This window comes from Hyaena hyaena, unplaced genomic scaffold, assembly GCF_003009895.1.
Source record: "Hyaena hyaena isolate Hyena2069 unplaced genomic scaffold, ASM300989v1 scaffold_483, whole genome shotgun sequence".
NCBI lineage: Eukaryota > Metazoa > Chordata > Mammalia > Carnivora > Hyaenidae > Hyaena > Hyaena hyaena.
Window position 1 is genome coordinate 807,442 of NW_024081117.1, and position 14,616 is coordinate 822,057.

At 46.5% G+C, this 14,616-nt stretch overlaps 2 protein-coding genes across 3 annotated transcripts in view; one reads left to right on the forward strand and one right to left on the reverse strand.

The window, feature by feature from the left end:
• ERICH6B (glutamate rich 6B) overlaps window positions 1-1,176 on the forward strand; it is a 62,651-nt gene extending 61,475 nt beyond the window's left edge. Inside the window, 1 exon segment of the mRNA XM_039254361.1 lies at window positions 686-1,176. Within this exon segment, the coding sequence (XP_039110292.1) occupies window positions 686-901 (216 nt within the window). The 3' untranslated portion in view covers window positions 902-1,176.
• Window positions 1,177-5,519: 4,343 nt separating this feature from the next.
• COG3 (component of oligomeric golgi complex 3) overlaps window positions 5,520-14,616 on the reverse strand; it is a 64,761-nt gene continuing 55,664 nt past the window's right edge. Inside the window, exons 21-24 of one of the 2 annotated variants that reach the window (XR_005532122.1) lie at window positions 13,019-13,146; window positions 11,640-11,738; window positions 7,285-7,430; window positions 5,520-6,878 (exon numbers count right to left, since the gene is read on the reverse strand). Coding sequence is in view for 1 of the 2 variants with exons in the window: in XM_039254370.1 (XP_039110301.1) it covers window positions 7,401-7,430; window positions 11,640-11,738; window positions 13,019-13,146 (257 nt within the window). In the remaining variant the exon portion in view is untranslated. Of the gene's footprint in view, window positions 7,431-11,639; window positions 11,739-13,018; window positions 13,147-14,616 lie in introns of both variants that reach the window. The other variant, XM_039254370.1, reaches the window with a different exon arrangement.

Genomic DNA, 14,616 nt, shown 5'->3' on the forward strand with positions numbered 1-14,616 from the left:
TCCACTTCCTGTGAGACACCATGCAGGCCTCCTGCACTTCCTGTGCCCATTATTGTCTGCAAAGTGGACACCGCATTGTTGTAAGGCTTAAAGAAGACACTTTATGTGACAACATCTCCTAAGCTGGCGACCTCACAGAACTAGAACATGGTGGTAGGATCCTTTGTCATTTCCCCCTCAGGCTCTGTAGGCTACAAACCAAGGCAGAAGGTGGCCTAGCGGTGGCTTCATAGGGCAGTGCCTCGTCCAGGCACACTCCACGGGAGCCCAAGCTGGAAGTGGGACCCACAGGCAGGCACTGTGGACAGCTTCCCGGCCGCGGCAGGGCCTCAGGCTCCTGGCTCCCAACCCCTCCTCACCTGTAGGAATCCATGGGGAGAAGCCAGACACCCCCAGGAAGGCACAGCCTTTGGAAGGCAGGCCACATGAGGGCCTAGGAGCTGACAACCCTTTGGTTTGGGGTCAGGCTTCAGTTGTGTCCTCAGCCCACATTGTCCGTGAGGCCACAGGCCCAGGCCAGATGAGAGACATGCTGCTGGTGGTAAGGCCGGGAGCACAGACGCGCCCTGGAGTGCAGTTTCCAGGCAAGACTGAGTCTTGGCCAACGGAGGGCCTAATTCTGGGGTGGACACCACGATGCCTGGGCAGCATTTATTCTCACCCAGCCTTCTCTGAATTCCCACAGTTCGTAACCCCGGAGGCGCTGAGTGAAATGAGGCAGAAACCCATCCTGGAGGTAGAATGTGGTTCAACAGCTCGGAAGATCCAGATCCTCCTGGGAAAAATGAGCAGGATCCTGAATTTCCTGACAGTCCCTGATTTGGAAAACTTCATAGAAGATGACAGGTTCCCGACAGGAGACTACAGGAAACTGAAAAAGAAATCTTGCCTCCCAGGCTAGGGCAGTCACCAGCTTGTGCCCGGGCTCCCCCAGCACTGGCTGAGCGTCTCGGGAACGTGGGTTCATTGGGGCACCAAGGAAAACCCCCAAGCCCTGTTTATGTCTTTTGAGAGTTGGTTTGTCCTTTGGGACTCATCACAGCTCCTTGGTTTAGAAAACCGTTTTTCAAGAGGCTAAGGGAATCTACGGCGGGCACAGAAAAGACTCAGCCCAGAACAGATAGCACGAGCAGCATGTGGTTTCTGTAGGCAATACATGTCACCTGTCCTGCTTGCTTCCCCTGGTCACTTCCACGTGGAAGTTCTTTCACAGCCTTTCTGTACTCGAGTTGACCCAGGACACGGACTGTCTCAAAGCCCGCCTCTGCCAGCTGTTGGCATGTGACCTGGGGCAAGTAGCTTTATGCCCCAGTTTCCTCATGTGCAAAATGGGCCTAGATATCCCCAGAGGTTCTCACTAACCCTAACCTCATCACAAATGACCTCATCATCTCATGCCAAGGCAGAGGGGGACCCAGACAGCGACCCAAGGCCAGACCGCAGCAGGTCCCTTGGAGCCAAGAGCTGCTCAGGAGCCTGAAACGACACACCCTGACACTACTTCCAATAGCCGGGCCCCTTTTGCTCACTGGTAACAGTCAGTAACTCAAATAGGTAAAGCGAAATGAGAAGTGAGTCATCTGGACGGAGGGCGAGGTGGGTCTCAGAAAGAACTAGAGCACGGGAGGCCCCCAGAGGCAGGAGGACTTTCATCCCCATCTCTGTGACACGTGTCGTGTCCTGAAGACATGTCTGTGCACCCTGAAGGCCTCTGACGGGCCTGGCTTGATGAGGAGGACACTCTTGGTGCAAACCCGTGTGAAAAGCAAGGGCGGGGCTATGTCTGGATATCTGTACATGTGGAGGGGCTGTAGGTTCTAGAAAAGGGGGCCTCGGGAGCTGGACATCCCCCTACAGGGTGCCTCTTCTACATCCCTGGGGCACCCCAGCTTCCTGGGATGACCTCCAGGGCAGCTTAAACCAAGACCAGAAAGGAAACCCCTTCCGCCCAGCCAGCCTGGCAGTGAGCGGTCCCCTGCTGCCGCAGTCACACCAGAGCCCCACCTTCGCGGCCCTGCTTCCCCACCGATCTCCCCCTGCCTGCCACCGACCTTCACCCAAGTCATCATCAGCCAGAAGCAGGACAGCTGGAAGCGAAGGCTGGCAGTGGGGGTGCACAGTCACTCCCACTATCTGTAACACCTTGTTGGCAGATAGTATCATCAACTAAAACAACAGTCACTCGGTGGCCAGGTCATGAGCCATAAATGACACAGGCACTGTAGCACCACCTGTGCAAGCCCACGTCCGGGTTCTGTGGGTCCCCTTGGTTCTGCGCCCATGCTCAGAGCGCACAGAAGCCCTTTTCCTTGCCGGGCGCTAGAGACCTAAGTTGGTCTCGGCAGCAACCACGTGCCCCCAGCTCGCGGTGGCTGTGTCTCAGAGCCGGCCCCGATGTCCCCCCACACCCCAGGACTGGAGGTGGGCCCCCATGGCGTTGAAGGCATCCATGCCCTGGGATCAGCCGGTCCGCTAGCTGTGGGACCCTGGGCAAGGTCATGAGTCCCCCTGTGACTCAGTGTCCTCATCTGTCACAAGAGGACAGCCACAGAGCTCACCTCACAGTTACACCGTAGGGATTCGAGGGGGTAGTGTCGGGAAAGCACTCCGCCCGCCGCCTCTGTGTGGGCTCGCCATCCCCAGCCAAGCCCTCTCTGGGGTCGTCCTTTCACACACCTGAAAACACTCCCCCACTAATGCGGAGCTTGGAAACAGCTGGCCTCGCAGAGGCATTTTTGTGCGCTCAGCCCCACTGTAAAGCATCTTGTTGCCAGCATTTCAAACACCAGAGATTTCACACGGAGGAAACGATTTCCAGCTCCTCCGCGCCCGAGTTATCCAAGAGTGGACAGAACGGCACAGTCGTCAGGGACTATCTTCCTAAGGGCACGTGAATCACCTCACAGACTGGGAGGGAAATAAGGCAACCAACCAGTTGGCCAGGAGCTCCGCAGATCTAGGTCCCACCCTCCGTATGCGCTAGAGCTGTCCCCGCGAAGGCCACAGGCCAGCGCCTTCCACCACAGGCACTTACATCACAGTCCTGGGGGCTGGAGGTCGAGATCAGGGCTTCCCTCTGACGGCAGGAAGGGAGGATGTGATCCGCCCCGCCCAGCTTCTGGTAGGTCCTCACCTGGTGCTGCGTGTGCCTGTTTCCAATTCCCCTTTTATAACGACACCAGTCACGTTGAATGAGGGGCCTGATCCACCCAGGCCTGGCTTCGTCTCAACTAATCACATCTACAACTACTCTATTTCCTATTTCCATATAAGATCACATTTCCAGTCCTACTGGGGGGCAGGGGGGTAAGACCTCAACACAGGAATGTAGGGGGATGGGGGGAGGGACACAATTCAACCTGAAACACACTCTCTGCCTCACTCACCCCCTGGACCCCTCCCAGGCCCTCACCTTCCAGAGGGGACACATTCTGACTTAACTATCATTTTATCTTCAATGACTTGGGGGCAAAAAAAAAGGTGCCTCTCCGGGAAATGAAAATGACCAGAGCTGGTCTGTTTATGTATATCCACCCGCTCAGTTACACGCAAGGTTTCCCAACGAGTAACGTCATGGGTACACGCCCCAAGGCAAATGGAGCCTCGTGCACTGCCCACGAAATTACAAATTCAGTAACTAATTAGGTCATGCAACAGATCCACGCCGAGCTCAGGGGCCACAGGTTGTCTGCCCCCAGGGGGATTAGAGTGGGGATCAGAGCGGCAAGCAAGAGCAAAACAGCTAAATTGTGGCTCTACGGAGAAGCACAGCAAAGCGGAGTCCCCTGGGTGAGAGGGGCGGGGCCGCGGGAGGAGGGGTGGCGGTGGGGGCTCACGCTGGGAGTCCACAGGAGAGCAGATGGTGTGTGCAGGGACATGGGGAGAGGGGGCATGTAGGGCAGACCTGAAGAGAGCACGTGCAGACACGGTGTGCAGGTATCTTTCTGGCCTCTGTGGAAGGCCAGCCCGCGTGTGAGCAGCCCTGGCGGGCGGCAGCGCCCGGCCTCCCACTACGGAAACTGTTAAGACAGGTTGCATCGGTCAGGGTCCAGTCAGGACACAGGCCACACCCGTAATGTGAATGGAGAAAATGTAGTACAAAGGATTTCCAGTTAACACTCAAGGACTACAAGAGAACTCCGGAAAGCAGGAACAGCAAATGCAAGGCCTCTGCTCCCCGCTCTGCAGAGGAGCCCAGCAGGGAACTAGAACCTGGAAGCGCCCCCACCAGCACCAAGGCCGAGGACTGGCCGCTGGCCGGAGGGGTTTCGCCAGAGTGCTGGGAGCCGCACGCTTCCTACTTGGAGACCAAGGAATTTCACTAGAGAGCGAGCGTCGCCAGCCTCCCACACGCTGCCTCTGCCTTGGCCGCGTGTAGACGGAACACCGCACACCAGAAACAGGAGACCCCTTCCCCTGTGCCCGGGACCCTACGAAGCCTAACTCTGCACCTGCTGGCAAACGAGGAAGGTTCTCAGGGTCCAGCTCTCGAGTCTGAAAGAAGGGCCAAAAAAAGGTGGATTTGGAGCTGAGAGGCAATAAATCAGTAGCTGGCAGAGAGAGAGACTGTCGTCCTGAGCTCGCCCAAGTGAAAGCAGCTGGGAGGACGCCCAGTCCAGGACCCTGCGCCAGCGGTGGGCTGGACCAGCTCCTTCTGCTTTGAAAAAACACTTAGCTCTGTGCTGTTTCCTCTTCTTATCCCTCTGGCTCTCCGGCCTCTGGTCTGTCCACGGAGTCCCCCATTTCCTTCCAAAAAAGCCCTTTCCTGCCTAAGTGAGACCGCGGCGTCTTCTGTTGCGTGCACTCACGGAGCAGGCAGCTCTGGAGGAGGAGCAGTGAGGCCGGATGGACGGACACACAGGGGTCCCGCGAGCCGTCGAAGACACACAAGCTAATGGAGTCACCTCCAGGAGCTAGTGCTCTGCGGAGGTGTGGAGGTGGCAATAAAGTTCCTCTCTTCTGAGAAGCAACCTACCTCTTTGAAAACCACCGTCGACTATTCTTTCTTGTAAGATAATAAATAGCAGAAGGGAATTTAAAGATATGGGGGGGGGGGAATGTTAAACCAGGGGCAAAATACAAACTTCTTATGGCTACTTCAATAACACTGAATTTCAACATGACTTACTTGTGCTGCTGGTATTCAGGAAACTGGTAGTTGTAAAAACAAAGAAAATATTATCTTTCAACTAATGAAACATTAAGATGCTTCAAAGATGTCTTTCCACAAGAATGATCTTACTAAAACATCTACACAGTACAGGCAGAGGAAATCTGGAGAGACTGGCGGAGTGTACCGGTGCCAACATCCTGTTCATGATAATGGGTTCAACCTTCGCAAGCTGTTCCTATTGGGAGAAACTGGGTAAAGGCACACAGTATCTCCCTGTATTATTTCTCACAACTGCATGTGAAACACAAGCTACCTCAATAAAAACCTTAACTGAAAATATTTTTAAAATGAATCCACACACATAGCAGACATGTAAGGACAAAGTAAGAAGCGAAAATCTTTATTTCTTAGAAAATTCACATTTATTAAAAACAGCAATTTCTAGCCAAATAATATAAAGCATTTTAAATTAATTATTTGAAAGTATGTACACTCTTTGTATAAGTAAACACTTGAAACTGTACAGATTTAAACAAATATTCATTTAGCAAACAAGTTGGATCACTATCACCTACTTCGCACTTGGTAAGATGTTCGAGTGTTTCAGAAATAAAAGACTCAAAACACGAGCGTGAGTGCCGTCAATTATTTTCACCCTTAAGAATACAACCTGTTCTGTACATCAAATTAAATCAGTCACAGTAATGGACAAGAATCATGACCTCATTTCTTTGGAAAGGCTATTAAAAAATCAAATGTACATATAATACAGAAAACAGGATATTTTACAGTTTATTTCATTAAACATGTATTTAAAATAGCAAGTGGAAGTAAATATTATCTTCCTGAATCATTCATTTCATGTCAAAGAATGAATATGGACCCTCTTCACCTTCTACCTCCCCAAAATAGACTACTAAGCTCTACCAAGCCACATTCATCACCAATTTTAACAGAGTTGAAAAACAAGTGACCTGTTTAAAATGACAGACCTCGGGATACATAACATATCTACATGCTGTGAATCTGCTTGAGGGGGATGAGAAATGCCCTACAGTCCTGCAGAATGAGGTCTGCTGGCTACATTCCAGAATGTTCTCATCAGTGTTCTATCCCTAGATAGTGTTCTTGAATAACTCAAAATTCCTCCTGAACCAAAAAGCAGCCTAACCAATCAGGAAACAGTTTTCTGTAGAAAAACTCAGAGATGTGCATAATTTATTTGATGATCCCTGATAATGTCAAGGGGTGGCCCATCTTCATCCCCCCAGTCTTCGTTAGTAAAATGTACCTTTCTGGACAGGGCTAGACACCCGCAGGGCTGGTGCACAGCACGGCCAATGGACGAATACACGGGACATGAAAGTGTTCACTTTTCAAAGAGTGACTAAAACCAAAGGCAGTGTCCAGAAAGCTGGTAAGCCTAACCTTCATGCATGAGGGGGCCCTCTGCATCAGGTTTCCGTCCCTCCCTTATGTGCCAGATTGAAGACACCTTAATTGGTACTTCCCACTCACAAACACCGACTATTGTACCATGAAGATTCTCATTAAAGATACCGCACGTCTCTGTTATAAGGAGGCTCCAGCCCCTGCTTTTGAACCTTCTGTACCTATGCAATTCAAGGAGCACAGATACGGGGACCTTCCATGGAGTCCTTGCATCTTGAAACTAGTTCACATCAAACGCACAGGAAGATAACACCCCAAATTCCCAGGAAAGCAGAGTGTGTTCTCAGATGCATCCAATCTACTCCAAACGAAACTTCAAAGTGATAGGAGAAACATTACAGTAAATAGAGTGTAGAAATAAGATTTCTGGAAATAAAAAATAGCCTCTGTGGAATGTTCAGTGGCTCAAAGTATTGCAGTGTTTCGGGCTTTAACAAACCTTACTCTTCGAAGCTTTCTAATTAACTGTATTTCTGTAAAGTTCTTCTTTGCACTACTTATTGTAACCTATGTTCACTGCACAGCTTTTGCTAAGAACCGTTTCTCTGCGTGCCCGCCACAGCTCCCCCTAACAACTCACGGTGCCCGGGACCATTTAAAGGCAGTTCTCACACGCCTAGGTTAAATCTTTGGCTTTGTGACGTCTTTTAAAAGGGAAACACCAATCTTTCAAACACTCTGCTACTATTTCATCCTGTAGCCAGCACTGAGCAGCACACCTGCATGGTTCTCGGGGACATTCCCGCGTACGGTCCCTCGGTGTCCTGTAGGCTGCCGGGCCTCCCAGCCCGCTCCACCCGGACAGACATCGGCACGCACGGCCCGACGGGCCTGGTTATTTAGAAACTGACAGTAGAAGGTTCAGCTGAAAAGCAAAGTGAAAGGCTACGTTAGTTCTGCTGTGGAATATCATACTCAAAATGGTGCTTAGATCCTCAAATCAGAATGCGAGAAAGAGTCCAAGATTTTTAAAAGGCCAAATGAACATGGCTGGACCCACAATGCCGATCGGATTTCTGAAGCAGCCGCTGGACGGTGGGCTTTGTGGCGGCCTGTCATGCTCTGTCACCAAATCAAACTTATTTAGAATCCCATGAAAATGACAAGAAAAAACCGCCTATGCATCCTAACCCTGACAAGGGATAGAAATCTAAATAATCAGTTTCACCTTTTGTGCAGAGTATGTTGTAGGAAGAGTTGTGTATAAGCTGAAATTGGTGAGTGACTATTTTAGATGAGTAAGAACAGGCCCCAGGAGTGAATCTCAGCTCACACACGAAGTCTGCCTGACTCCTGAAGCACCCTGCCCATTGGGTAAAGGAAGGCAGGACCCGGAGCGGCCCCCAAGGAGAGCGGGAGAAACCCACAGTGGGCAGGGCGGGGACTGCAGTCTGCCCTCTGTCAGCGGATGAGAAGACTGCGGTTAACTGAACTCAGCAAGGAACCCTTCCACACAGGACAAACTGTTTTGGTAATCAAACTCCTCGCCCCTTAATCTTCTCTCAATTTGTACTTCCAGTGAGAGGGGTGCAAAATAACCTCTGTGTTGTTCCTGCCAAAAATACAAAACCTCAATCTAATCATGGTGGAACAAGACAACACCAAATTAAGGGATATTAACTGGCCCATCAGGATCACCAGAGCCAAAAAGGGGCACTTGGGTGGCTCAGTCGGTTAAGTACCTGAATGGCTTAGGTCACCACCTCACGGTTTGAGGGTTCGAGCCCTGCTCTGGGTGAGCACAAGCCCTGCTCTGGGTGAGCACAAGCCCTGCTTCAGGTGAGCCCCCCTTCTCTTTCTCTCCACCTCTCTGTCCCTCGGTCACTTGTGCCCTCTCTCTCTCTCAAAAAAGTAATACACACACACACACACACACACACACACACACACAGCCTAAAAGGCTGCAGAGCTGCCCTAGATTAAAAGAAACTAAAGAGAAGTGAAGAAGTGACACCTGAAAGCAACATCTGGGCCGGACCCCAGGCCAGGAGAGACGTATCTAGAAAGGACATTACTGGGACAAGTGAGGAAATCTGAATGTGGACTGTGGATCAGGTAAGTGTATCAATGTTCTATTTCCTATTTTGGTCATTGTGTGGGGGTAGGGTCAAAGAATTCCTTGTTCTTAGGAAATACACAACTATTTCCAGGTAAAGGAGCACAGTGTCTCCCAACTTCCTCTCAAACTGCTTAAAAGAGGGCTGGAGTGGGAGGGGAAGGGAGAAAACTAAAGATACAGCAAATGGAGAAAAAGGCAAGCAACCAGGTAAAGTTTCTTATTACCAGTTTTGCATTTTCCTGTAAGTTTGCAATTATAGCAAAAAAAGGTACCCCCCCCCCTCCAAATCTGTATGATATATATTGGATCTTAAGAAAATGGGTCACAAGCATGCCATTTACAGGGGGAAAGAATTTTTTTTAAAGTAAGCTCTACATCCAACTTGGGGCTCGAACTCACAATTCCAAAATCAAGAGTCACGCCCTCTAGCAACTGAGCCAGTGAGGTGCCCCTCCACGGGCAACAGTAAGCCAGGGGGTTCCCTCCAGCAATGGTCCACAGGATCAGACGATAAGACTCTGGCCCCTCCCCTGTGAGTAACTCAGCCAAGTCACTTAACCTGTCAGGGCCACAGCTTCTTTATCAGTAAAATGGGGCAAATATAGGGAAGTCAAGTGAAGATTAAAGAATATAATACATGTCAAATGCTTAGAATAGTGCTTGGCAGCAGTCAGCAATCAGTAATACCAGCTGCTGCTGCTGTTGTTGTTGTTGTTGTTGTTATCTGGAAAAGGTTAACGTGTGGAAAGAGGATCAAGGCAGAGAATGATGCGTCTCCATCAGTGTTTTCCAAACTGTAGGCCGCAAGCCAGTGGTACAGTGGAAAGCGGTGTAGTGGTTCTTCGAGAGAAGGAAACGAGGCCGAGCAAAGCAGCGGAGCCGCGAGTGATGACCTGCTGTAGAACTTTCAAGTTACAAACATACACAGACACGAAAGCGTGTATCCCGCCTGCAGGAGTCTAGGGGGAGCGCAGGCACCGGCGTGTGTCTGGCAAGTCCCAGTGGGCTACACTCCACATCTACGTTCACGCCGTGGCACACACCTGGAGACAAGCCAGTCAGATGACCATGCTGGATGGTCTCTCGAGGTTTCATAACGACTGAACTCAAATGAGCCTTCCTCCTCAGCCTTTAGCACCTTTTAATGATGACCCTGCTTCCTGTTTCACTCCAAACATGAAGCAATCAGATGAGAGCTTCCATGAGGTCCCACCATGGCCACCACCTCCCACACGTGCACCCAAACACTCAGCTCTTTCCTTTCACGACCGAACACCCCCATCCCTACGCACCTAACAAAGCCTCCACCATCCAAATTCCATCCCCCCTTTGCCACTCAAAGGCATTTTTTCCAGCATCATTTTTTCCCTCTCTCTGGATCCTCTTGAATATACAAACATGCATTCTCCCCTATCTTTAAAAGAAAAAAGATAATCCAGTAACAAATTAAAATATTTATAAGGTAAAGGAAGGAAAAGGCTGGAGGGGACTGAAAGGAAAGCAAGACATCTCCAATTCTACCTTGTTCTAGAATTCTGACTTGAAAGCCATGTAAGTATATATTCTTTTATATAATAAAAGAATAAAATTAAATCAAAGTGCTGGAAAAAACCTAACTATATATCAAGTTAGTAGTATAATCACACAGAATATAATTACTTCAAACGACTTACAAAAAAATATTTTAACTAAAATCCTGGAACCACAGACTCATCTTTTTAAAATATGACCCATCTATCCATACAAAGGAATATACAAAGCCATAAAAAAGAATGAAGTTCTGATACATGCTATGACATGGAAGACTCTTAAAAACATTCTGGTAAAACAAAGAAGCCAGTCATAAAAGGAAATATACTGTATGACTCCATTTACTAAAATGTCCAGAATGGGAAAACTCATAGAGACAAAGAGTAAATTACAGAAGATGGAGGAACAGGGTATCTGCGAATGGGTATGAGGTTTCTTCTGGGAGGGCACGAAAATGTGCTGGAATTAGATAGTGACAACAGTTGCACAACTTAGTGAATCTACTAAAAGCCAATGAATTGTCGACTTTATAAGGGTGCATTTTATGGCAAAGGAGTTCTATCTCAATTTTAAAAAGACCCCATTTCTCCTCCAGCTACACCTTTTCTCTCCCAATGTGTTAACCCCGAAAGATTCACCCACACTCACTGCTGCAGTCCCTCCCCCAACTCTCCACCCACCCTGATTAGGCTCCCTCACCTTACCACTTGCTCCCACAGCCTCTAGTCCTTACACATATAAAACTTGTAAGCTATACCAAACTTAAAACCAGAAATAAAATACCCTCCATAGTACCAGCCTACCCTAATACATTAACACATGCTCAATAAAAACTTGCTGGCTAAACTGAATACATGAATAATAGTAAACATAGACTGAGCTCTATATTCAGTTCTTCAAATTTAGGGAGAGAACATGAAACAATTCTAACATCGAATCCCTAAGATAACTTTTTTTCATTGGAAATGTGGGCCTCCTTTCATGCATACTTCAAATAAAATTATTCAGCAACTTAACCATTATTTGAATCTTTCACAAACAGTTCATTCATGTCAAACACAGCAACTTTCAATCAGAAAGGATTTAAAAGCAAACTTACAAAGCCATCACCAAAAATCTGAGAGAGCAACTCAAAGTTTGAATTCTTGCTCATCAGAATACAATAATGTACAATTCCTACTTTTTTTGAGAGAGAGAGTGAGCGTACACAGGGGAGGGGCAGAAGGAAAGGGAGAGAGAGAATCTTAAGCAGGCTCCATACCCAGCACAGAGCCTGTCGTGGGGCTCAGTCTCACAACCATGAGATCATGACCTGAGCCAAAATCAAGAGTCAGACATTTAACTGACTGAGCCAACCCAGGTACCCCAGTAATGTACAAGTTTTTAAATTGAAATTAAAAACATAGTTACTCAAAGACATTATCTAGCCAAGTAAAATAACCAGGAAGGAATAAAAGTAACAAAGATCTTCTGATGATGGATTACCTGTTCCATTGAAGGACAAGCAATGATCTGGGTATCTTCAGGGCTAAAATCTTCCTTTAGCAGAACGTGGAATTTCTGGAAAACTTGCTGAATATTATTCTTAGGAAGAAGAAGAGGTAATCATATTAAATGAGTCACCAGAAACATGTAGTTGTCTTAAACATGAAGCACTAAGAACGTTAAATATTTTTTTAAGTTTTCATTTAAATTCTAGTTAACATACAGTGTGATATTAGTTTCAAGTGTACTATCCAGTGACTCAACACTTCCATAAACACATAATGCTCACCATGACAAGTGTACTCCTTAATCCCCAATGCCTATTTCACCCGCCCACCTCCTCTCTAGTAACTATCAGTTTGTTCTCTATAGTTATGGGTCTATTCCTTGGTTTGCCCCCTCTAAGAATGCTACATCTTTTTTTTTTTTTTTTTAATGTTTATTTATTTTGAGAGAGAGAGAGCAAGCAAGCAGGGGAGGGGCAGAGAGAAATAGGGAGAGAATCCCAAGCAGCCTCTGCATTGTCAATGCAGACCCCAATGTGGGGCTCAAACTCACGAACGGCAGGATCATGATCTGAGCTGAAATCAAAAGTCATACACTTAACCCACTGAGCCACCCAGGCACCCCTTTAAGACTGCTAAATCTTAATGATATTTGCCAAACAAGTGGAGGGAATGTATCTTTCACTGGATTACCAAAGACATATAATTTCTACTTAATAATTCACATGCTAGCACAACCTAAGACTTACCATATAACACTTCCTGGAAAAATTAAACTCCAGTAATCCCTGTCCCCTCCCCACCCCTCACCCCAGAGAACAGTAAGAGCTCCCAGCAGCAATTTCTTACACAAAAGATAATAAAGTTTCCAGACACATAAAATGTACTTTAAAAAGCAACCAATGCTTTGGTAAAGATGTGAGCTCAACACAGAGCTGGAAGTTATGAGCACTAAATTTACTCTGACATTTAATCCCTGGGCGGCCACTGCAAGCCATTTATTTCCACTGCTCACCAGTAAAATGAAGCAAAGTTCCTGAAATGGTGCTTTTTCAAGTACTGGGCCACATTCAATGTTAGGTCTAACTGACTTCTTTTTTTTTATTATTATTTTTTTTTTTACTAATTTGTACTTTAAGGTCAAAATTATTTGTTGCCATAGGTAACATAAAGAACTTAAGACAAAGGCAGGGAGAGGATATAATCAGGAAAGTACTGACTTAAAGCCGTTCAAGAATCACAGTGATTATTAATCAACTTTACTAGAATAGTATACCAACATTTTAAAATTTCACAGGAAGAAGAAAATGGTAGACATGGAAAGAACACTTGAAGAGACTGGCCAACATTCAAATAAAATATCACAATACTCACCCTAACAGGTTTAAACAAGATGAACTCTGTATCTTTATTGGAGAGGTACAATGACATACTTCTCAAGGTCAGAGGCAGCTTTGCTTTTATGGTCTTGTAGGTACCCGCTACAAGCTCACAGACCTTTGCTGGAAAGAATGGACCTCGTTAGCATTACCAAGAAAAAGAGAAGAAACACTTCCATTTTCATTCAGAGGGGAATAAAGGGAGAGAAAAATGGCCAAAGAAAGATCTCTATTTGCCCCCCAATTTTCTTTCACTCTTCCTATCCATCAAGTTTAATCACAAGCCCTATAAACATTCATTATGTACCTACTAAACACAAAATTCTACTTCTGAAGGCTGAGATGGCAAAAGAATTCCCCCAACACCCTTCAGGACACTTACAGGGGCTATCCTAGCTTGCCTTTGGAACTGAGATAAGCTAAAAAAAAATTATTTGCAGAGAGACACTACTAAGAATTACTTCATTATGAATGAGCTTATTCATAGAACTGACAGCAGTAAGAGACACTCTCTTACTTGAGATGATTTTGTGAGATCATCCCGACAATATCCACACACGTATTTAATGGGAACTAAAAACCCATCCGTTACATTCTTATACTGTATTATCAGAAAGGGCACAGAATTCCAGAAGACTGTAACTGACAAAATTATAAAGCCCACTGCATAGCATCTGAAAAGAAATACAAACTAAAAAGAAGACTAGTAATCTGTATGAGGTAATTTAAGAGGAAACTACCTAGAAAGCTATAAAGAAAAAAACTGCTTAATAGTTTCAAAGATGTTCAATTTTACTCATAATTAAAGAAATATATATTAAAACAATGGATGGGGTGCTTGGGTAGCTGAGTCAGTTAAGCATCTAATTCTTTATTTTGGTTCAAGTCATGGTCCCACGGTTTGTGGGATCAAACCACCCCCCACCCCCACCCCGCGCTAAGCATGTAGGCCTGATTGGGATTCTCCCTCTCTCTCTGTCCCTCCCTGGCATGCACGCACTCTCGCTCTATCTCTCCCTATCTCTCTCTCAAAAATCAACCAACCAACCAACCAACCAACCACAACAACAACAAAAAAAACAACGGAGATATTTTTGGACTGGTAAAGATTACTGAGACTGCAAACATCCACATTTGGTTAAGGGTGTGCAGAAACAGGCCTCCTCCACTGGCCCTGGTTCAGCCTCTCTAGAGGGATATTAGGCAATGCAGCAAACTGAAAATACCCATATACTCTATTGCCTAACACTGCCGCTGCTAGAAATTTACCTTATGGACATACTTACAAATTACCAAAATATGTGTGTACAGGGACATTTAAAAAGATGGGGGATAAAAAAATTAATACATTATCTGTTAACGGAATTATCACACTGTGCTACAGAGATGCATTCCACACATCCACTAAATAGAATGCCCAGAGCTAGATATGCCAGTATAGAAAGGGCTCCAAGATACAGAATAAGTAAAAAAAAAAAAAAAAAGAAAGGAATAGAAGTATAATTTTATGTTTACAACATTTTAAAAGTCCATATATGCCAGTACATATATAATAACTGGGGAAAAGAAGCTATTTATAGTGGTTACCTTTGA